At 38.1% G+C, this 25,116-nt stretch overlaps 2 protein-coding genes across 4 annotated transcripts; one reads left to right on the top strand and one right to left on the bottom strand.

The window, feature by feature from the left end:
* Positions 1-1,875: 1,875 nt before the first annotated feature.
* On the top strand, positions 1,876-24,837 carry mcph1 (microcephalin 1). Of its 3 annotated transcripts, none has more exons than XM_028423830.1 (16): positions 1,876-1,946; positions 2,536-2,596; positions 2,842-2,907; positions 2,993-3,084; positions 3,174-3,292; positions 3,399-3,483; positions 4,130-4,241; positions 4,325-4,456; positions 4,562-4,642; positions 5,372-6,493; positions 7,291-7,406; positions 9,239-9,276; positions 9,365-9,527; positions 9,613-9,690; positions 24,167-24,404; positions 24,501-24,837. In XM_028423830.1, exons 3-16 carry the CDS (start codon positions 2,874-2,876, stop codon positions 24,551-24,553), a joined length of 2,463 nt encoding a protein of 820 aa, XP_028279631.1. In that variant the 5' UTR covers positions 1,876-1,946; positions 2,536-2,596; positions 2,842-2,873; the 3' UTR covers positions 24,554-24,837. The 3 variants fall into 3 exon arrangements, with proteins under 3 accessions (XP_028279631.1, XP_028279632.1, XP_028279633.1); XM_028423831.1 differs by having other exon boundaries at positions 1,890-1,946; positions 2,845-2,907; XM_028423832.1 differs by lacking the exon at positions 2,536-2,596 and having other exon boundaries at positions 1,899-1,946.
* Positions 11,105-20,392, bottom strand: angpt2a (angiopoietin 2a). The gene is made up of 9 exons (XM_028423844.1): positions 19,872-20,392; positions 16,869-17,024; positions 15,951-16,072; positions 15,621-15,859; positions 15,085-15,212; positions 14,555-14,656; positions 13,857-14,023; positions 12,481-12,611; positions 11,105-11,654 (listed from the first exon to the last, which is right to left on the bottom strand). Exons 1-9 carry the CDS (start codon positions 20,118-20,120, stop codon positions 11,482-11,484), a joined length of 1,467 nt encoding a protein of 488 aa, XP_028279645.1. The 5' UTR covers positions 20,121-20,392; the 3' UTR covers positions 11,105-11,481.
* Positions 24,838-25,116: the final 279 nt, after the last annotated feature.

Raw genomic sequence — 25,116 nt, 5'->3', positions numbered from 1 at the left:
TACTGCACTGAATAATGAGCTGTTTCTGTGTCTGAAATTTATGCTACATCCTGTTTGTTGTAATATATTTATACTTGAGAGAGCTATACTAAATTGTCATTATATCTCAAAATAATTTCACATTTGTCAGTATTTTTGGAAGCAAGGTACACATTAGAATATAACAAAAGCAGATGCATTCATTCAAATCATCCCATTTCCATTTGATTGACAGCTTTCTCTGCATTTCACCTGTAAATGAAGCACATGTGTTACTAATAGTTTTAATGATGGATGGTTCTGATTTAAAGACTTTTAATGCTTTCATTCTAAAACTTTTGGAATATAATATTTAACTGTATATTGGTTTTTAATTGTACAGCATGCGGACCTGAAAAAAACGGACATACATGTTAAATATTATCTCTTGTGGATTAATGTAGTATTTTGTTTTATTTATGCCTCTTTTGTGCTTCTGGCTCTTGCTGTGAAATGTGTTTGAGCTTTTACACGTTAAGAAGAACTCAAAATGTATTGGTTTATTTATAAATGTTAATGTGTGTGTGTGAAACTGTAGGTCAGTGGTTTAATTGGGACATAAGCCTCGATGCACAGTGCACAGCACTTATCCATGCATGACTATGGCTCATAATGTGGCTACAATCGCATCACTTACTTGTAGCCACTTCTGCTCCAAGAGTTTATCACCAGCTATGAAAAAGTCCACTCTTGTTTCACACCTTTCTACATCAAGCCTTTTTCTGGTGGTATTTTCTTTGCCATCTTGTGCTGATCCGGTGTTGTGCCAAAAAGTGATTTCCATCACAGGAGCGTGCACAGAGCCTTAAAGCTGCATCACAGAGTGTCTGTAGCTTGAGCTACAGCTCTTTGTCTCATCCATACTGTTGCAGCACACACATACTTGTAACTTATAGCAGATGAGTTATGAGTTATGAGTTATGAGATGAGTTGTGAAATGGTAAAGTTTGTGAAACAGAAATAGTCCAGGTAAAGGTTGCAGTTTGTCATGCTTGTACACTTTTGTTTGTAGGATTTCTGAGGCTGCTGTGTCTAATAATAGAGGCTGGTATTGATATCAGGTGCTTATGGTTATGAATAAAGGGGAGAAAATGTATCGTTGTTGGTCTTACTTTCCTTTATTTAAACACATGCTGTCATTTAATAACCATTATATTTTATTTTATCAATAGAAAGGGCCAGTACACTCTGTAAGGTGCTGATTTTTAACCAGCCAAAAAAAAGATTACTGCCTATAAAGTGTGCTCCCCTCCTGGGGTTAGTTCTGTCTCCAAATGACTTGAATTCATTCTCGGCTATCACATAGAAGAAAATATAATTCAACCAACCCCCTTTATATCCATGAAGACCTCAAAAATCGGGATTGGGATATTTAATCATTTTTGGCAGGTGGACAAAACAATAATTTTGAGGTTAATTGACCCTTTAAAGGGGTCTTCATGGTCATAAAGGGGCTGGTTGGATGATAATCCGTAAAATACCATCCAATATCCTCATTTCTATGTATCACGTCACGATAAAAAAACTTCTGTCAGACCTAAAGGGTTCTTTAATTCCACAGGTTACCTGTCCATTCTGTGCTGCACTGTGGACACGGAGGGGCAGGCTGGAAATACCTTGACTCACAGTGTGGTGAATAGAATATTGATAAAGAAATTAAAAATGTACACACACACAACACACATACAAGAAGAAGCAGAATGCTGTCTCTGCATAAAAGACGTCTGAGTTTACTTTTTATGAACCCTTCCTATTACGGTGCTCCTGCTGTTTTATTTCTGGGTTGGAAGTGACGTAACGACCCATCAGCCAATGGCTGCCCCTTGCCCCAGAATGCATTGCATGACAAACTGCACGCGCGAACAATGTACGTCGTCGTTGTTTTTTCTAACTACTAACTACTCAGTTAAAAGTCACTTTCTCATAAAGTAAGTAAGCGACAGTCACTAAAATATAATTGTCATAACCACTGCATGATGTCTGTGTACTGTCAATGGTTAAAATACGTGTAATAATTATTTCAGCACATTAACGGAAGTATTATTTACGACTGACAACTCCAGCTTGATGCTAACTTTAACGCACCAGACTGGTTAGCTCGCTAATGTAGCAGCATTACGTTGCGTACATAACTAGCTTAATGGCAAAATAGCAACTGTGATAGCGTTAATGTAGGAGGTTGCGACGTAATAGACAAGTATTAATATCTTGGCTGGTGTTATATATACACTTTGTTTTTGTGTTTACCATGTGCAAGTTATCATAACCAGATAATTACGACCACTTTCCCTTTTCAGTCGATGTATTTTTATTTTTTTTTGGATACAATACTGAAACATTGCCTTAGGTAGACTTCGGTGGTAATGGTGTGGTAGCATAAGAACAATAAGCGAAATGATCTAAGAGTAGTCGTGAAGTGTTTTAACATGTTGCTGCATGGAGTTAGCCGGTCTAAGAATAGTCGTGAAGTGTTTAAACGTGTTGCTGCACTGTGTTTAGCCTGTGTTTTCGTTTCAGATATGGTTAGTCAATAGGTGACTTGGCAGCATACAATCAAGAGGCAGTTTTTTGTAAAGAGGTACAGTATACAATAAATATATTAATACATAAGATTTAAATCTATCAGTGCAAAACCAGTAGCAGCACAGTAGTGGGTGGAATAGCCAGTATGGTAGGATGCTCATTATCATTCATATTATCAGTATCAACATTCAGCACATATTGGAAACATTATCATGACATGTGTACATTTTTGAGTTAATGGCCACAATTGAAGTAAAATTCATGTTATCTTCTGTGTTATAAAATGTCTGGATTCTCTAGCAGCTGAATCTCAAATACAGAAGAAGCAAATAATGACCACAACCAACAACTCCTCAGTTCTTAAAGGTATTATACATCACCATAATTTTAATAAAGTGAAGTCGGGCAGTACCTGATGTGTAGGTTATGCTTCTGTTGGATGTGTCTGCAGATGTTGTTGCCTATGTTGATGTGTGGTCCTCTGACAAAATGGCAAATTGTTCGAAACCATTTGTTCAGCAGCTGCAAGAAATGGGAGCTCAGGTGAGGCAACATTTTCACTACATTATGCGTGCTGTGGCTACAGATGTGGCACATGTGTACTTTATAAAAACGAATTGCTTTTTTTTCAGGTAACAAAATCTTTTAATAAACAAGTCACACATGTTGTCTTCAACAATGGTCATCTGGCTACATGGAGAAAAGCCAAGAAAAGCGATGTGCGGCTTGTCTCTGTTCTGTGGGTCAGCAAGTAAGAATAATACTTCTTGTGTTCCTAAACATAGTTTGGATGAAATAATGTTTAATTTTTATCATTACAAAAAATCATTCATAACTTTTAATGACATAATGCCCAGGTGTCATGAAGATGGGATGCATGTTGACGAGGAGTTATATCCAGCCTTAAATGACGAAAGCAATCCTGTGCTGAAGAACAAGAAAGTGAGTAATCAGATTCACACAATGCAACTGTTTACAACTGTTAACATATTTTTTCTTTGCCTGCAGAGCTATTGTTGTGTTGTGATCTAGATTGTTTTGATGCGAGTGACAGTGTGGGGAGATATCTGCTGTAGAGATTTCTGCCGTCTCTGCAGTATAATGGAACAAGATGGTACTCAGCTTGTGGTGCTAAAAACTGAAAATCAATAGAAAATTCTCTGACTTTTATGATAGTAATTTCATGTAGGAAACATTCTTTACCCAACAACCATAGAACTTGTCAGAAGGCAGTTACCAATCATGAGAGGCTTGTACTTGTGACAGAGTAACTGGATATAAACTTTAATGGCGTCCTCTTTGTTTGAACATTTTTGCTGTGGGTATGCTTGGGATGCATGCGGCCTCCTGTAGGTCTAGTTTGGTAGAAGCTCCTTTCTAATTTCTAAGACTATGTCGGACTGGTTTACTCCAGTCTGATCCATTAGTTTTTAACCACAATGTATATACATGAATATCATGTATATTATTATTATTATTATTATTACTACACAGAGGGGGGAATCTGAGCAGTTTTCCCTTTAAAGTATGTAATTTGACTTTATGTGGCTTCCTTTTTAAAACATTCTTTTTTGTTGGATTCATGTAGCATCGGTGTATGCAGCCAAAAGATACTCCAGTAAAGACTCCTGAAAATGACAGGCGCATGAAGAAAAAATTAGACAAGATGATGAAAGACCTGGCACCAAAACAGCCTCTGGGTAAGATGTTATCACTGCATCGTAATCTTTTATTCAGGCATTTGAAAGTAACTTTCTATCTCACACCCTTTTTTTATTCATAGTTACAGATGTGTCACCCATCATTATAGACGAGGAGAATGGCATAGTTTATAGTCCTGCATGGAAAAGGTCGGATTATATGGCCCAACGTTTGAAAGACATGAAGGACAAAAGGGAAAACCTTTCTCCTACAGGTATGTGCAACAGCAGGCATAGAGGCTGATGGTTTAACAAAGACTTAAAACATTTGTGTGCCTCTGAAATGACAGCTGATTCATATAAATGTCACTGCCTTTCAGCTTCTCAAATGGTTGAATCCTGCTCGCCACCAGGATTAAATCCTTCTCTCGGGAGCACACCAACTGTCTTCAAACTGATGTGTAAGAAAATTTCCTTCTCATTGATCAATGTACAGTTGTGTAGTTTGTCTGCATACCAACTTAGGAAATGTGATATCAAAGGACAGTTTAAATGTAACAAGAGTCTTTGGAACAATCTGTTAGATTTCAGTTCTAGTTGGACATCTGTAGGTCTTCAATATCAAATTATAATCTATGGAAAATCAAAATCATCTTTATTTGGCCAAGCATTCATATACACACAAGGAACTGAAACTTTGTGTTTGGAATAATCGCATATTAATAAAGAGCAGTGGGCCTAATTCTGTTCCTTTGTCTTGATTTGGCGACATCAGTTAACTAAACAAATATGATCACAAGCAGTTGTAATGACAAACCTCAAAATCCTATATAGACTAGATCTTATGATCAACAGTAGCTCCTATTTACTCAGCTCATAAGAAATGCACTCTCTATATTGCCTCATGAGAAGCTCTTTTCCCAGCCTTTTGTTTATTTCACCTCTTCACCATTTCACAGCAGGCGAGGGTTGTACAATCTGAATGTGTGAGGTTGTGAAGGACGAGCATCTGCTAGTGGTTTTACACAGTGCTGGGGTCAGTAGGAGCCTTTGCAATTCCAGCTCAGCACACCAAGAGACAAAACAATAAACAAACCACGGCTCGAAATACTTTTGATTTAAAAAATACTGCTCTATCGTGAAATTTCAGCTTCTGCCTGAAATGTTTTCTTATTTTTTCTCCAACACAGTCAACCAGTCAGATGACGATTCCAGTGCGTCTGTTGCTGAACCTGGGTGCTCACCTGATAAGGAAGAAGGGAGAACACACCTTGATGTTGGAGACCTTGACCATTTTCAACAGTCCCACACAAAAGATTCTATGAAGCCCTGGCTGTCATCCTGCCATAATGTGCCAGAAAGCAAACAGATTTCCGCTATGTCTGACTGTCCTGACTTTACAAAGAAAGAAGATAGAAAAGGGAATACACAAAAGATGTCACGAAGGACATCTGTTAGAAGGAAGGCAGCAGAGAAACACAAATCTGTAGATATTGAAAGCCCTTGTCAGGACAAAAGCAGTAAGGAGTTTCATAAAGAAAAAAGTCAGACAGCATCATCTAGCTCATTACCTGATAAATCTGAAAAGGGAAAGCAAAAAACTGCAGCTGCTAAATCTGTTACAGAGACTAAATCCCGTATTTATTCTGACACTTTGAATCCTTCTTCATCAGTCACTTTAGGTGTTGCACAAGCTGACATGTTAAAACAAGCTGCTGACCCAACACAGAAAATGGAACAGAAAACACCCAAACGAGCCAGACTGTCACTTTCTGCATTAGTGAAATCTTTTTCACTATCAGGGGAGTCTAAAAGTGCTGCCTTAGACACCACTGATGGAGATGAGGATGTGTTTGAGGACTATTTCTCTCCAGCTAACCACCTTCAGAGATCAAAAAGACAGCTTCTGCCAAACCTACCTGTGGGCAACGACCTTCAGATACCTTTTGAACTGGATCCTGTCCCAGTGAAGAGAAAGCAAAGGAGAAGTGAGAGCTTTGAAACTAAAAAAAAGAGGAAGCTAGATGAAAGTCAGAGTGGAAAAAATGTCCATCATCAGCAGTCTGATGCAAGAAACAAGCCTCATCAAGCGGATGTTAAAGAATCTCTGCCTGTGTTGGATAGTCTAAGTACTGATGTAACATTAATGAATAAAAGACGAAGACAAAGTACTTTGGCATTTACATGCACCACTAAAACTGCAAGTGATACATTAAAACGGAGAAGATCATCATCGTTAGTTCAGTCAAGAGAAGATAAAGCAGAGCTGCAGGAAAACTCTGATTTTGATGTTCTTTCTCACACCTTGAAAAGTGAGTAGTGCGAGGATGTCAGACTTTAGAAAGCACAGTCAGTACCCAGAGTTCCTCTGTCATATTTATCATTATGAACTGAGCAAAACAAAGTACACGTCTCATGAAATTGTAGGTTTTTTTCATTTTCATAATCCTTGGTGTTGTATGTGATTTGCAACATAATGATTGTTTCAGGCAGTAAATAACTCAGCCAAGCCTGTATGAAGGATTTTTATTTTCTTTCTGGATGTCACATCAAAGAGGTTAATAAATAAATAAATGAGGCCATTTATACAACTGTTTTTGTAATATCATGTCTGTGTCTTTTCAAAGGCCAGATTTGCAATTTAGATTTCTATGGCTTTCCTCTAGTTTATCTCTACAGTTAAAAAAAAATGCAATTTTCGCATATATATGCATTTTTTCAGACAGTATGCGATAGACTGCTGACATGTGCCTTGCCCTTTGTATGCTGAGGCCTTAAGACCCTGAACATAATTACTAGACTTAAACTGGACAGCAAATAAGCACATGATTTGTATTGCCTGATCATAATTAAAAGCTAAGCTTTCTTTGCTGTTGAAGTCATTACTGTTGTTAACCTTTTGCATGTTTATAAATATATGAGCCTCGGTTAAATTTATATTACTCAACTGTGGTGATTGAAGTTGTAACATTTATGTTTTTAGCCTGATGTAAAGGAAATGGCATGAACACAAACAAAGAACAGCAGTACCTGCTGCGTGATAGTTTCACTGAGATGCCCCCCCCCTCTCTGCTTTGTTTTAAATTGTGTGTCTTGTTTTCAAATGTAGGTAAAGGAAATGAATGCACAGTTACAGCTGGTTTCACAGAGGTCCCCTCCGAAGCTGAAGAAAATCCCAACAGACAAGTCAGCGTGTGTCTTCAGAAAATGGTTAACAAAACAACGGTAAGAGAGTACCATGCTTGTTTTTAAATGTAACTGAAATAAAAGGTCTAGTATACTTTCTGCCAATGATTGGATTTAAAGAGCACTAAGTACCCATGGTTTAATGAATATGGAAAAACAGGATGCTACGAGTTGAAAGATTAGTTATTTGTTTGCATTTATTTTTACAAATGTCCTTCTTTGATACTGTTTTGTATACTTTGTTGTGCAAGTTGTCTGATTGTTGTACATTGCATTACTTATATAAAAAAGGACAGTTTCAAAAAATATTAATTTTTTAATAATATTTTTTTAGGAAGTAAACAAAACCTTTAATGTGTGTGAGAAAGAGAAATTCCTTTTCTTAAGTATTTCCTCTGTAAGCTCATACACTTCCATAACTGGGCATTTGACACATCTACGTAGCTAAGAGCTTCTGTGTAGTCCTGAGGGTTTCCTGTGTTTTGCCTCTGTGATGGTAGCATACAACTTCCTTGCTTGTGAAATTGCACCTGGGCTGTGTTTTCGTTACACTGATAACCTCAACAAGCTGTAGCATAAAAACAAAGCCAAACATGATGTCATATCCCCCTCTGGGGTTACTTTATTGGTTATCTTTGGTTAGCCTGGCTACAGAGAGGTTGTAGTTGTTCTCCTGGTGCTATCAATATTATGGTGAAGGCTTCATTTTCAATTCTTTTGTGCAGATATGCTGTGGATTGCTAACACTTTTAGGGGTGTTCAAATTGCAGGTATTTAACACAGAATATGTCATATGATTCACTGATAATTATAGAAGATTCCCTTGCTGAACACCACTCCAGTTCTCAGGTTTTGCACACTCTAGGGACCCCATCTCTGTTTGATTGTCTAAAGTCATTTCCAATGTGCGTAGAATAGGAGCCATCAAGGAGTCCTAGTCATACTGTGAAGAATTTCCTTCATTTGTACTGGGAGTGTTTGGGCTCAGAGGCTGTGCTGCAGTTCACACCAGCTCTTTGTCAAAGGCTTATTATGTGCAACTCATTCTTCAGTGCCTGGCTCTTGTACTGGTGCCAGAACATGTCCACTGTATAAGATAAGCCAAAGTCCCCTTTGAGGAACCTTGTGAATTGCTGCCTGTATTTTGATTTGTTTGACTTAGTTTGAAAGACACCCCTGGATTTTTTTCAGTCCAGGGGTGTCAACAGAAGGTAACACAGTTGTAGCTCATCAACTAATTGGAATATCAACATTTGCCTTTGAAATAAACCTCTGGCAGGACAACCAGGCAGTGACGTACCCATTCAGTGACTTCCCAACCTGCCGTGTCAGGGATAATGTGATGTTTGACAGGCGTGGGTGCGGCTCTCGTTCTGTTTTGGCAGCACTGTGCTCAACAGGCCTTAACCCCTGACTCGCAGCTGGGGGACCAGATATGAGGCAGGAAGGGCCTGGTGGTCCTGTTTGTTACTGTAGCTCAGGTGTTTGTGTTGATGGTGCCTTGTTGTATGGGTGCCAACGTACATGGCTGTACTACAACTTTTATTCAATTTCCAGGTGTCTTTTTTTTGTAGTAGTAGTATTTTCTGCCTACGAATATGCAAATTGGAACAGCTCACAGGTTTCTGCTTCTAGAAAACCAAAGCCAGGATACAAATAATGTGCTTTTATTAACACTATATAGCAATATATGTGAATGTTGTGACACAGTATATTGTTCCTACAAAAAAGGTGTGAGATGCAAAGTATTAACCACAGACACTGTTAATCAGTTATTTGTACTTTTTTGTTGAGCAGTTTCTGATCATTAATCCGAACTGTAATGTGGTTCTAAAAACCTTTTACCCCTGTGTGTTTTGTCATTGTGGCAGGCTATGAGAACGCTGGTCATGACGAGCCTGCCCACTGAGTAAGTGCAGATTGATGAATGCTTTTTATATACCTTAATTTTCATGTGTTGGTGAAAATTATGATTTTTTTTGTTAAATCTTTCATAGGAAGCAGCACACAGTGATTCAGGTGGTGGAATCATTGGGTGGGTTTGCAATTGTAGACCAAGTGTGTGAAAGCACAACTCATGTCGTGTCCGGGGAACCCAGAAGGACTCTCAATATTCTGCTGGGTATAGCTCGTGGCTGCTGGATCCTGTCTTTTGAATGGGTATGTTTGGTTGTAAATAGTTATTAGGCCATTGCATATTGTTATTTAGAGTTAATTGTCTTTAAAATATGCTTTCTTCAATTAGATTCTCTGGTGTTTGGAGCAAAGACAGTGGATTCCAGAGGAACCGTATGAACTCTCAGACCATTTTCCAGCAGCACAGGTACCGTAAGTGCAGACAGTAGTCAAATTACACTAGTAAAAAATGTCTGAGTCAGACTAGTGACAACAAGTAATAGTTAGAATGTGATTAATAACACTTTTTTAAGACTCAAACAAAAAAGTAGTAAAACTAAAACCAATGATGCTGGACAACAACCTGCTCATTTTGGTTAACAGTGATTCATTTACAATCTGCCTGTTTTTCTGAAGCTTCCTGTGTCATATGTGGATGTTGCCTCTTCCTGGACTTGTCATCCATGAATCACTGTCCTCTCCTGCCACTGCGAGGAAAGACATGTGGTCTTGATCTAGACAAATTTCAGCATATTTCCTCTTGAAATTACATGATGGCTTTTGTTGTGACAGACAAAATATTTTTATGTCCCAACGGCATTTCTTCCATTCCTCTATTCTTAAGGGCCCATACAGAATTTGACAAACCACATGCTTCCCTGATTTATTCAGGCCTTGTTCCCCATGGAGCATGTGGCATTTTCTTTTGTCACTAATACTGGTAAAGATTTAGTAGTATTAGCAGTAACTGACTCAAATGATATTTAAATACGTGGTCTCAGTGGATTGGTACTAAGATATATATTTGTATATGTTGTTTTCCAATGTAAGACCCTAGGGTTGCTATAATATACTGACAGGAGATTTACATCATTTTGATGAATTACTTTAATTTGTGGATGTGTGATCAATAGGAAGTAACCATACATATGCATCTATTAGATCCATTAGTAGATTCTCAATTGATCTCTCCTCAGTATTCACTCTGCCATGAAATATTAACATGTATTTCCTATGCCTGAATCATCATGCCAATTTTGTATTTTTTAAACAAAAACAAAAAGCAAACATTTGCAGCATTTCGTAATGTATTATGTAGTGTACTAGATGCCAAAAATGTTCCAGCAGGCTGTTCATTCTTGTTGGATGGACTGAAGGCTTAAATCTGACTCATCAGAGTTAAGCTCTCTGCCTTGAGGATGGCGTTTAATATTCAACTTCAGGTATATAACAGCTGGGAGAGCAGTATAGTCTACAGCTGCTGACCAGCATCCCTGTTTGTTTAACCTTTTTATGAACACTGCTTGTTGTAGCTTTAAAAGAAACATTACAAAAACCTATGACTAAAATACCTTCTGAAAACACTACATACAGGTCATCAACATCATGTACAAGCACATGGAAAGGTAACTTTTTTGTGCAATTAAATCAATAAGTAGCTAGCAACTATCTGTAACACATCTCTGTCATGTATATAATACAGATAAATATCCTTAAAATCTACATATAAATTAAACAGCAAATGTACATACAATCTCTGGAGCAAAAATAATGTTATCTAAGAGAAACATTTTTGTGGCATTTTAGACATTAAAATGAATATTGCCCACAACACATAAAAGTCACTTTAAGCCAATTATTTATCTGCATATTGTACCATCTGTCTGTTTTGTACAACAATTACATGGGGAGCGAAAACAGGTGCTTAAACTATATTAAAATTGATGTCACATTTTCCTCTCCTGTCTGTTTAGCTAGCTATTAATGACTAAATGTTATTTGCACATGCCACCATCATAAGTATTTTTATTTAGATATGTACGAGAGCCACTTTTATAATTATCAAAACATTTGATTCAAATATTAAACATGCACAAAGATGTATAAAAAATATTTCCATGAAGTGCTTTGGATTCCATGAGATAATTGTTTTTGGTTTTGATATTTGTTGCTCAAGGCAGAATTTCCTTCCCACTTTGCTTTATCAGCAAGTGACAGTTCAAAGGGAACCTGAGAAGTCTGCTGGTCTGATCATCATTGTAGTGGACTTCAGTGAGTAGCCTGAGCCTTTCCAGTAGTACCATTTGATTCCATTGAAGCGGTTTGAGTTTTGGCCATGCTGGTAATACATCCCGTTCAAATTGGATGGACCGCAGGCATCAAACCACCATCCTAGAATATCAAAACATTTGAAGGCAATGTTGTCAAAGAGAATACTGCATACAGCTGTGTGTAAGAAAGAGATTTTGATTGCAGCAAGTAGTAGACAGTGAGATAGAAGATTTCTCATGATCACAGGGCAAAATTGGAGATTAGGATTTGTAAATTTCTTCAATCTGTACACATTGCAAGTGCACATAATTTGTATTGGGAGAGCAGGACAGAGACCTTGTAATGTTAACATATAATGCTGCAGCTGGTTTGCCTTTTAAAATGCATTTTTGTTACATAATCTTTGCTTGTTCAAAATAGCATATTGTCCAACTGTACTGTTTTTACTGACCCAGTGCCACACAGTCACAATTGTGTATATTTTGTCTGTGGAGTTCCCTGTGAGAGACCCCTCATGGGAAAAAGGGATAGGGTTGGGGTTTTCATGCTTTCATGCTCACTTGGCAGACCCTGACACAGAGGGAGGCAAACTTCTGGCAGCAGAGTCACTTACAGGGGACTGGAGGAGGACCTTTAAGCTACAAGAGGAGAGAGGGAAAAGCTCTTTTCCCAGGCTATTAATGTCAGCCATTGTAGGGGCTGAATTCCCCAATGAGTTGATCAGTGATTAAGTCTGAGCTAATTGTGCTCTTTGACATCGCCACAAAAGTACTGCAGCCTTTAAAATGCCCTTGAATATTTGTCGGGGTGAAGACCGGGATTTGTGTGGGTGGGAATATGTTTCACAACAAAGTACCCATCATTAATTGACAAGATTATTCTATTTTCTTTACAGTCAGCAAAATGTTTCTAAATCACAATTGGTTTAGAAAAATGTGTTTCTTACCTCCTGTTGTCAGTTGTGAACATTTGCAAACACATTTGTCGTTGTCTGCATCCTTTGTACTGAAATCACTTCCTGGCTGCCCGATGCTGCTTATTTTGCCTGCTGTTCCACTGTAGCCTTTAAGGTGTATCCTGTAGAATGGAAAAGGAAAAATGAAGGAGGAGGAAGTCCATGATTGCTGTTCCTCAAAGGCAGCACTCAGCTCTCATACAGTTATTTTGTTGCAGCTTTTACTAGTACAGGACCCGTAAATAGTTTTCTCCTATGTGAATTTTCACGTCACATGATTTGTCTATTGCCTTCTAACTAAGATATTCCTTAGTTGTTTGGCATTACTGAACCAATGATTTGCAGACTGACGGATAGTTAAGCAAACTCACGACCCGAAAAGAACTTTTGGGGCATTTCAAGGTCTGTTTGTCAAACTGAAAGGAAGTATCCATTCCACTTCTGAAGTCAGCTTAGGTTTGGAAACAAAAATACATCTGAAGCTTGTGTTGTTGCCAGGAATTGCAGACTTATTGTCAAAAAATGAAGACATTTTATGTACTTCCTATTTTTCAGACACTGACCAGCTTTATAACATTTGCTTTGGGCTGATGCCAGAACATCATTTTGAGGAAGTATATAGTCTTAAATGGCAAGAGGCACCATCCAGAGGAATTTCTGTTATGTGTCTTGCTTTTAGTCACTGGTCAGCACTTATGTCTTTTCAAAGTATTTTCCAGGCATAATACAATATGGCCCTGGGAAACTCTGTCAGAATAAATTATAAAAGACTGTGTAATTACTTCTTACTTAGTGTAAACTCTTATGCTTCATTATGATACAAGCAGAGACAATTCTGTCCAAAATCTCCACAGGCACTGTTAGTGTCATCTCATCCTTGTTGCCGATGAACTGACTGCAGAACATTAACATGACAGTCAGAGGCAGAGCAGACGTTTAGAAAATACAAGAAAGTTTTGAGATGAAATAATACAGGCTTGTAAGTTTTAGCTTCAGTACTGAGGTACGAGACGTCTTCTAAAGACGGCGCCTCATAGATGCTTTTAATTTGTAACAATGCACTTGTTTATAGTCTGGTTGAGTGTTAACACAGTTTCTTTGCAATAATTGCAAAGCCCTGAGTTCTCTGGGCTGTTGAGTTCTGAGGCTGTGCTTTAATCATGTTTCTTAGTTGAGAATTGAATCAGTTTTTGTTATGTGTTCAGGATAGACTTCAAAAACATCATAAGAAGGAAGCATAATTTGCTGATGGGCTTCTCTGTCCTTAATACACGAACTGTGAAATATTGCGCCAAACATTAAAAAACTCTATATGCTACATATTTATTAATAAGGAAAATGTCTTTGATGGTGTCAGGACAATATACCTGTAATTTTGTGCTTCATTGTCAAGAGAAAACTGATCATATTGTGAGTATCCTGAGTTTCCTTCCCAGTCATTTAGCTGGATCCTTAGTTTGTACATCTGTTGATTTGTCAGTCTGGAGACAAAATCATTTCCTAACCAAAATTCACCTGAAGGTTCTCCAAATCCCTAGAAAGACACAAAAGAAACATCAAACTTTGGGAAAGCCTGTTAGTAGAAATGCAGAGATTGCTTTTTGATTAACAAAAGAACAGACCAACAGAGGAGAATTGTATTCTGCACAGTTTTTAGACTTCAATACAAACATCATCAGAAAACTATACAGTTCTAACTGAACCCGCATTGTAGTAGGAAATTACATGCTTTACTTAATGTTTAGTTGTTGAAATCACACTGTGTGCCACAGTGTTATGTTCTACTTAGCATTGTCAGTGCTGGTCACTATTGTTATAATGATGAGGAACATTTTTTCGTCCAACAGAAAAATCCTCTTTGGTTGAATCTGCTGCTGTAGATAGCACAAATCAAGGTCTGCGTGTTGGCTTGTGTTCTTTCTTAGGAGAGCATTTAGTAATTTCCTCATGTCCTGAAAAGGCCCTGACCAAATCTGGCCACTGTTATGTGCATTTGGAATGAAAACCGTAGCCTAGGCTATATTTTTGTGAGGGAAGAATTTTCTTCTTCTTTTTAGCTTTTTACCTTTTTGTACTCTTGCCACGTACGGTGAAAGTCAACATGGCCGTCAAAGCGTTTTTGTAGTACTGTCCAGCCACCACCATCTGTCTCCATGTCACAGAAAGCCTTCAAACACGAGGGAATAAGGGGTTGCAGTGATTAATAATTAAAAAAATTGAGCTCGGTAAAGAATTTATGCTCATGTGTAATTTAACAATACTGCCTTATTAGAGTTTAATTAAAACTATTGTTATTTTACAGAGAAAGGGTTTGGAAAGGAAGCTGGCTGAAAAGTATCTAAGGAGATCATAGATTTAGCTGAAGCATGCCTATCATTAACAGAAGTCTAAGAATATTTTATTTAACTACCCTGTACTTTTTTAATGAATGATGTTGTACAAGGTCGTGTAATTGAGGGTAGGTCAGGGCATGTTCGGTGCTCTGCCATGACATTTATTTAGGTGTGCACTCAGGCATACAATACATGCGGAGTCATTCTGACCGCTCTAGTAACAGGCTCAGTTAGGGTAAAACGTAAATACGTCTTTCTTTACCTTAACCTCCATTGTACTGTTGGGTAATGTGAGAGTATAAACACCACTGTGAGTGTTTCCTGACTTGTAGACAGCAGCACAGTCCATGTATGTGGTAGGATTGTCCTGCATCATGGCAGTTTTGGTCTCTGCAGAAGAAAAATGGCATGTTAATCTGGACAGATGCATGCGCGACTGCCATGAGGAAAAGCCCAAAGCCCAGCACCCCCTTTTTCACTGTTCATCACTGATGTAAATGACAGAAGTATTTCAAGTGGTTTAATTATATGTGTAATAATAATAATAATAATCGTAACCAAGAATAGACATACAAAAGTGGTATTGTCTTCCTGTCTAACTCAGTGGGACATGCAGCAAATTAACTTTTGTGCCAAAGTATTCTTTTAAAATGTTTTGACTTTGGCAAATATTCATTGGCTACTACAGTTGTCTCTATCTGCGATTGATCTGGCAGAGGAGACTATGTGATACTTAAAGAGTTTTTTATTAACAACTATATGGTAAAGAGTTTACAGAGGTCTCAATCTTTGACTCACTTCCAGTAGAGCCATCAGAGATGGTGTGAATGAGGTTGTTCACTGTGTCCAGTAGCTCCTGCTGCTGCTGCTGTAGTATGGTGTTGTTGGAGGAGACTCTGAGCAGCTGCTGTTCTAGCTTGCCTATGATGGCGGTCTGTCTCAGTATTAAAGTCTGGAGCTGCACCTTTTCTTCTCGAAGCATCTTCAGCTCTACCTGCCTCTGCTCATCCATCTCTTCCACTTTCTTCTCCAGAAAACTGAAGCAGAGAACGTTTAGCAGTGAGTTGAGTTGAGTTTCCTTAGCCGAAAACCCTACAGTTACTAACCCTAAAAATGGATCAGGCTCACCTGTTTTTGTCATTCAGTTTATTTATTTCATTTGTTTGGACAATTAGTTGTTTTTCCAACTTGTTGGTTGATATGGAATTTTCAAGGAGCTGGCGTTCAAGTCGAGTTGTGTGATGAATTACCTAAAACCCAAAGAATGACATGAAACCGTTTATCCAGCAGTTTTGATGGTTCATAAGTCTTCCAACATTTCACTACTCCAGATTATGATGTAACATTTACATCATATACTGTTGTAAAGTCAACGATTGAATAAGTGGAAGATTTTAGAAACTAGTCAGAAATAACTTTCAACTTCTAAGATGATATAAAAAAAGCTGGAAAAATCCTAGAAAGTCCAGAATGCTATTCTAGAGTGAACAGACAACCTTTTGCAGGATGGAAAAACAGGACAGCATAGAACACATCATATTCCAACACAGCACACATACCTGGACCAGGGGAAACTTTTAAAATCCATGTATTTTCACAGTGACGTATTAAACTAAATTCTGGGGTTGGGGACCTTGCCACTAATTTCCCAGTTCAGAGGAACTGAACTCAGCAAAAAGCAGGGTGTTTACATGGATTCTAGCTATGTGTCTCCAATGGAGCTGTTGATGTCTTTGAACAGACGGATGTCTGATTGTGACAAACTGATAGACCCTTTCTCTGGGAATACGAGTGTGCTAATAACAGGAAATGCTGTACAGTTGGCTCACATAAGGTCATTGACGTGTAGCCACAATAATAAACTGACGCCATCATGCCTGTTTTTCCCTCTGCTTATTTTTTAACACTCTGAAGCTACATTACTCATTGCAATGTGTCTCAGAGCACATTTTAGGCATTGGTCTTTAAAAGCAGAGCAAACACATCGAACATCATTGTGTTTCCACTGTTATTTACAATAAATAAATAGAACGTGCAGCAACCCACCTGTGCCTCCACATTAGTGAGTTTCCTTGTTTGCTCAGCAGTTTGACTCAGCAGGTTTGTCCCAATTTCAATCATTGTGGCTGTATGGTTCTGTACAGCAGTCTGTTGGATTTGGACCATGTCCTGCTTCATGCTGTCCTGTATGTAGTTCTCCAGCTGCAACACAAAAATTACAGTTACTTTGAGACACTTTATGAGAGATGTTTTTGTCTTCCACACCAAAGATTCACAGTGCACAGGTTTTTCCAAAACATTAGTTTTATTTTATTAGTTTATATGTTTAGAGAGAAAATGTGTGTCTAACATCCTATTTGGATAGTAGGAGCCGTCTCAGTACTACAGCAAAATGATGCAGCACCATTTACTGCGTTCAGTCCATGGGGACTCTTCAGAGTTTCTACAGCTGTTGGAGGAAATACTTTTTGTGTGTCCGCACTGCAGGAACTGAGAATCATAGTTCTTAGAAATCAGGGTTTTTTCATGGTCTTTTTTTAGCTTCTATTTCCAGGTCGATACTTTCTCAATGCAAGAAGAACTTTCAGTGACTTTGAGTGATCAAATACTTGTCTACTTAGAGGAAAGTTAACTCTCAGGAGGTAACTAAAACCTCTTGGTCCAGCGCACCTATATTGCATTATTATTTAAGGAATAAAAATTAACGGAACTGGGCCATTGTAAGGGTTTTTAAATAGGCTTTATTCTGTACTGTTTAATGTTTATTCTTCTGAAGGCCAAACATGAAACAAATGTCTTCCTTGCACAGTAATGACATAATGAATACACTTTCTGAAGAGACTCTAATGCACATATTATAAATCGTTGCAAGATTTGGTCTCATCTACCTTATAGTATTGCCCAATTTAGACCAAGACCAATCATTAAGTTATTTCCTGCATGGTGTTCCTGAGTGGCAATCAGGTCACACTACTCGTAAACAGGATGGAAGTGTTGAGTGAGGAGTTACATCCTTCATGACAGTGTGACTTGTGTGCAACTGGAAACTAGCTTCCGCTGAATGTCTTTGTCATCTACACATACACATGCATAATCACTTTTGTTGTTTACTCAACAGTCAGTGATGCAAAAATGCTCCTGTAATAATATTTAAAACATGTTACCTTTTTTATGCAAATACAACCGAACATCTGCAATTAGTGCTGATTTTGTTTGTCTTCCGTTCTTGGATACTCGCACATGTGTAAGGTTGTCATTTGAATGGCTGTCAGGATGTCCCATTGACAGTACATGATCTAATCAGTTGTTTACTCCGTGTGCCTTGAAGGCGTCAGTAAGGAGTGATTGTTTGTGATGTTGTTGTTGCTTGTTCACACGAGAGGGTGACGGCAAATTTTTTTTTATCATCAGCTTGTGAAACATAAATGTTATTTTTAGATGGTGAGAAAATGAATAGAATGTGATGAAGAGTGAAAACTAAATCAAGCTTGATTTGAAACTTTTTTTAATCAATTGAGATCATTGGAAAAATATGGTTGCTGTGAAGGCATATTTTTGTTAATACAGCACCATTGTAAAGTTTTGTAACACTCTTAATTCTGTGGCTGTCTCCCCCGTTCGTCCTAAGGCACTACTGAGATTAAGTAATAAATTCTTTTTCTACCTGTTTATTGCTCCTCAAGGTCATGAGGAGCGGAAACCTTCTCAGCACGGCGCAAGTTCATTTTACCCAGCTGTACTTTTAATCAATAGTGTAAACATGTAAGAATTGAAGGTTGGAACCAACTACCTTAGTATTAAAATGTTTGTCTACAGCTACTAGGGTAGATCAATATTTTACTGCATAACATTAAGAGAGGTGTGATTCAGGGATGGCTGACTTTACCACACCTCGCACTAATGATAGACGTTTACAAAGTCTTGCCTTTAACTTTGATCCAGCACTTTGAATGTGCTTTTTGGTCTTCACACCATAGCTGTTTTTCTATTAAATCACCTGATGTCTAATTGGGGGTAGTTGGACAATATTTACACAAAATAATAATACAGACAAAATATGCTGATACGGGTTCAGCTAAATACGATCAGCAATCTTCTGTGTTAATTATAAATGTGTCACTTATCAGTGTGTTGCATGTAGTGTTGGATTATAATGTTTTGTAAATAGACTTTGTGGCAGAATATTAGTTTTTTGTGTGTAAGTGTTGAACCACCTGAGCCTGGTTGGAATCCTGTGAAAAAGGATCACAGTCTTTAAGACAGGAATTGTTTGATCATGCTGTTAGATGTGAGTTGCTTTGTCTGGCTCATCTTGTCTAGATCTAATCATTAATCATGCTGTGCAATGACAAGTGATGAGAGGGAGATAAGAAAAGAAGCAGCCGCATTTCTTTCACTTCAACAAGTAATGGCTCAGCAAACTGAAAGAAGAGAAGGCATCCCGCCTGTGAACACCTGTGTTGCGTCTTTGTCGGTTGTCAAACCCATTGTGTCTTTTTCTGGTGATTAAGTGTCTCAAAGGCACTTGGTAAATTTTTTGTCTTTCCACCATCATTAAATCAATTTTTTTTAACCTATGACTATTGATTTTTTTTTGGTACTTCAAACCCTGATAGCAAGCAAACATAAATCTTATCAAACAATCCCACATCTTTTTTAAGACTTGTATTTTGGGTTTTTTGTGGCATTGGCCAAACTTCGCTAATGTCACTGACAAGAGGCAGAGATTTATTTTGGGTGCAAACTACCTGTCCATCACATAAAATGAGGATTATTTGCAGGGGTATATTCAGTACTTCTACACAACATTTCATTCAAATTACTTGTAAAATGCACTCTAGTTGTTGGGTTTTCTGAAAAATCCTGACCCTTCTGGGCACCGAAAATTACAGTAGAAGTGAGATTTTTTTTCCCTGACAGCTATGTGGAGGCTTTTCAGCACAATTCGTGCTCTTACATGTAATTGCAGTGTTTCTTAGATACCTGCACATTCTGTTTTTTCCATTACAGTCAGTGGTATTATAGTAATATTGTACTGCACATCTTTACCTTAAGCAGCCACTGTGTGTTATTTTCCATGATGCTCTCCAGTTGTTCCAGCCTCTGAGTCGACTCGTTGTCCACAGGTCCATCTTCTTGAATTGGGTAGTTGTAGTTGTTGGTCTGGCAGCTGTCCTGCTCAGGCAGCAGAAATGTATAGCTGCATGGACCGTTTTGGATCTGATACTGTCTCTTAGCAGCAGCACTGTATCCCAGGCCAAGGCAGAAACTTAAAACTAGTAAGTCCACTTTCAGCATCTTCAGAGCAGAGCTGTTTACCTAAAAATAACGTCAAGTGCAATTATAAGCCCTTTGGATTTTCTGGGTTTATATAATCTTCTCTGAATAATTGGATGTCTTTCCCTAGAACCATCCAAGTGTAAACAGTTGTCCTGAGGTTCTGCAGGTTCCCTTTATTACCTCTCAGTGGTAGGAGGAGAAAAAGCCATCAGGAATTAGAGGTAGTGTGTCCTGAGGTTACTGGTGCCAGACTGCATGTGCTCTCCTTTCATCAAGCCCCCGACCACTTGCTAAAGTGGTTTAAACTTGCTAACTGTGAGAATAAACCACTCCCCCTCACTGTGGCCAGTCACTGTGAAGAGCAGTGAAGTGGAGATTCTTTTCAGTACACACTCGCTAAACAACACACAGCGGCAGATGCACAAACTACACATCTTCCACTATATCCTCTACAATACCCACATGTTTTTTTTTCTGCTCCGGTTGAACAGTCACTCAGGATGCAGCTGTCCACCTTCAGCACATGCTTTGATAGTAGCCGTGTCCATCCCATTCATTGAAAAATATTTCCCAGCCTACCAAATAACACACAAGCACTTTGAATGGGATATTCAAAGGAAGACGCCTTCATCATTGTTAATAAAAAAACTCTTTAAGTATCACATAGTCTCCAATCATTGTACCTCCTTCTCTGTCTCCTCTTTTTTCTTTTATTTCAGTTGGGGTTTATTTCACAATGCCATAAAACAATCCAAAGATTCCTAGCTCTTCCTTTAGGCTTATAAACCCCTGATACTATCTGCTTTGTATAAAAATTAACTTCCCATTTGATCACTTCTGACCACAAAATTAGTGGGAGAGTTTGCTTCTTTGTTTTTTTCTCATTATAAAAAATGTATATTGTATTTCTGTAAGTCCAGCCAGCTTTGTCAGATTGGCGATTGTGTCAGGTTTTGGATGTGTGGGCTGCTTGTGGGTGTTTTCTGTATCCTGGCCCATTCATTTCTGCACTTGCCTAAAATAACACAGTGATCCCACACAGATTTCACATTATTTTTTAAGTGTGAAGTGGTAACTGATTAAATTGAACTAATATTTTTGTTTTCCTGACTTACCACGGACATCATTGTGGCATGTTCTGTTGTTGTTAAGAGGCGTATTTGCAGACATCCTTCGTAAACAACATGCCTGAAATGCTTTGTTTGTAACTTGTTTTTTTATGTGGCTTAAAGAAGTGGATCACCCTGGGGTTATGTTTACTGGAAAATTTCAAGGCTGGCTCCCAAAAACATACGGTGATCGCACACACACCTTACTTGTTACAATCAAAATACTGCATACAACAAGTTTAGATTTTTGTATGTAATTGCAGCATGTTTTTGCAGTCAGTGAAAATGCAGTACTGTGTTTTATCATCTACTGAAGCTTTCTCTTGATATTGCTGCCTTTAAGTTGCTGCATATTTCATTCTCTGACAGGAAAACTTCAGACCGGCTCTTTGCAGTAATATAGAAACAGAATTGTAGGAAGTAGGCTGATGTAATAGTTACCGTATAAAGGAAATGCAACATATTTAAGGCACATTACCAAACAGGAAGGACTTGTCGTCATTCCAAAAACATTGACTTTGTCAGATGCTTTGGATGAATACCGATTCATCTGCGTCTGTGTGTTTGTGTGTCACTTTGTTTTATGGTTAATAAAAGCACAGGAGAGGGAAGGAAGAACACTGTGATTCAGTTAGAAAGACATCACTTCCAGGGACCATTCATTCATTGAGTTCATCATCGAGCCACATCTTATGTATACAACACGCAGCACACACTTCCCTCATGTTGTGACCGTCCATGTGTTCTAGCCTGGTTACTGCTTCCACTCTGCACACTAAGAAAAATGTAACTGCACTGTTAGGTGACAGGTGTATCGATCAGGTTGTCAGAGTGAAGAGGTGGCCCTTTTCCATTTTAACAACACATGCATTATTGCCGCTGGCACAATAAAATGCAATTCATTTAAGCTTCAACAATTTCAAGAGTGTTTATCACTGACAGCTTGTTATGACTGGCATCTTCACAAACCATTCTCTGGAGATATGAAAAATCCAGCACAATTATGCACACAAATGCAGCATTCATGCTTCAGCTTAGCTATTTAATGAACATTTTAGTCATATTACAGCAGTTTAAATAGCTGTTATTTCACTACATGAATGTACCAAATGACAAAGATGACAACTTGGGTGCCTTATACTGTTGAACTGCAGTTTTACTTAAGCTTTCTGGTATGTGATTTTGTTGTTTTGGATCAGTCTCTGCTGTCATAATGTCACTGTTGGGCACCAACAGGCATCTATTTTATGCAAAAACAGACTTGTTTCTACCCTTAGACTTGTTCAGAGCTAAAGGAGTGAGTGTTACAGTGTGTTGTGGGCCAGCTGAGATAATTATGAAGAATCAAAAAAAAAGAAAGGAGAAAAGTTGGCAAGAGCAAGAGTTCACGGACACTGAAGCTAAAAGATGCTAATTTATGTGTTTTGAATTGTTTATTTTCAGCGGCAGAGCAACTATTGACTTCATTGTTAGTGTTTTCACTAAATATCAGTGTTAAAGTCCAATCAGTGGAGTCTAATAGAGTGGAGGTTCTTGTCCTTGCCTGCCTGGTGTTTTACACATTGGCAAACCATGACAGAAATGCTATATTTTCAAACCACTTTCATAGTCTTGTCAGGAGTGTTGTTAAAAGCAGAGTTACATTGTTTTTGTCGTATAGATTATCTTTTGTCTTGTGTCTGTTTTTCCTCCTATAGAAGACCTCACATGTGGGATTCAATCATTCCCTTAAAAGTGGGTTAATGTTAAGCTGGAACCTCTGACCTGTCCCTGCTTTCTTGACCTAAAGTGAAACCTGTGTGAACATTGACAAAGATTTTAAACCCTAAAGCTTCTCTCTTTAGGCATTTGACTTAGAATAGAGCAGATTGTCTCCTTCAGTTTATGAACTGACCCCTGCGGGATACAAAGCATGCCTGTAGTGATGGCTCAGAGCAGCACTTAGCAAAACTCACCTCAGAAACAGACCTTCACAAAGATTCACATGCTCTCATTGAGTCAGACAGAGCTGACAACACCCTGACAACAGAAAGGACTGTAGAAATACGACCAGGCACATAGGATGGCAGTATACTTCAGCTTTGAGTTACCAGTCTAAACAGATTTGTTGCAATTTCAACTTAGAGGTAGAGCTGATCATTGTTCACTTTAATTTTAGGTTAATTAAAATAGCTAGAATGTGCTCATTATATTCCACTGTAAACTGTTCATTCTACTAATAAACAGGCTTTAATATTTAAATAGGCTTTCATGGTAGCATTAGTCTTTCACTAGTGGCATTTCAGGTTCTGTTGTTAAGCCTCTGCTGCACTCTGGCAGCCACCTTCAGGCTAGTTTCAGTACTTCATAATAAAACTGGCTGGAAGGTATAAACATTTGTGGCTGTGAAGAGTTCTAAATTAGGCTCCTCACTTTAAAGTAAATATTTCACTTTAGACACATCCATTAAACGTGGGAAACTTGAATTTCCATTCAAGACATGAAGGTTTCCTGAACACTGAATACTCCTGAATACTAGGAAGTATGCCAGCTATGTCTGTCAACAATCCAGAGTTTTACATGTCTCATATCACAGTTGGTAAATCACAGGTAGTTAATAATATCATAGGAAAACCTCTGGAATATAGCTGATTCACATTTAATATTAATGCTAAAACATGAGCTTTTCTCTGAGCAGGAGCCCCAGAGGTTCTTGTTGGTGGATTTTGTGCAAGTATAGCTGCCTCTTTATGTCTTTATACTAAATTAACTGGCATCACCTTTTTGCATCAACTTTTAATTTAGAACACAAAAATTTGTAGTCTCATCTAACAGATGGCAGGAAATCAGATGAAGCTAAATTCTGGAAATGTTTACTGATCAAATATTGAACAGAGAAGCTTGCTTAAGCCCTGATCTGACCTTAGAAGGAATGGTGCTGCAGTAAGGTGTTAAACTGTCAGTTTCCATTCCCAGATATGTCGCCTCCAGAGGCACCTGTCTGCAGGGGAGCACCAGCAGGACCTTTTCCAAGGGCAGCCACCTATGTTTGTGTCTCAGCACTCCCAGCCGCCCACTCAGAGTCTGGTGGAGCTGATCGAGCTCTGTGGAGGAACAGTCTGCAGAACTGTGCGGCAGGCGGGCCTCTGCATTGGGAAGTACAACGGCAGAAGACCAGAAGGAAGCAGGATTCTGTCTGAGCAGTGGGTCCTGGGTGAGATTCGTTCTGCTTATCACTGCGATAAATGTGGGAGTTTATTTATCATGCCTCTCATTTCGGTTTCTCCCTTTTTGTGTGTTTTTATTACAGATAGTATCACACATCTGAAGCAGCTGTCCTATGAGAGCTACACCTTGGAGTGACTGCTGCTTAATACTTTTTTGACTGTGAAGGTTATAGATTTTTAATTTATTTTATACAGTAAAATGTTTTATGCAGGTTTACCATCTTGGCGTGCAAGTATCTTCAGAGGCTTTACATAAATCCTCTCAAATATTCAGTTATTCATACTTTTTAGTCCCTGATTACCATAGAAACATGCTACATCTCAGAATTATGGAGTGTTTAAAAACTGTGTAACTGTGAAACATAAAAACTACTTTTACATACTTTAAGTGTATCTGTTGTTTGTATATTTCTTCTTATTGTAGCAACCACTACTGTGATATTGTTTTTCATTTATAGCTGTGATTTTAGAAATTCTTGCCAAGTCACTTTATCACTGTGTTTTATCATAATTAATAAATTAGTTTTATTTTATCATTGGTTTTCTTATTTTCTGACAAGCTGTGGAGTTATATTGTACTGCTGTTAGTGTTACTGAAACATTTTGTTCATCCAAGACATGTAGTTTTATAGGTTCATAAAGCATAAATAAAAAACATGCTATATTTAAACAACTACTACATGTATATACTGGTAATAT

This window comes from Parambassis ranga, chromosome 15 (genome assembly GCF_900634625.1).
Source record: "Parambassis ranga chromosome 15, fParRan2.1, whole genome shotgun sequence".
Taxonomy (NCBI): Eukaryota; Metazoa; Chordata; class Actinopteri; family Ambassidae; genus Parambassis; species Parambassis ranga.
The sequence above is the reverse complement of the archived record's forward strand: the minus strand, read 5'-3'. Positions and strand labels throughout refer to the sequence as shown.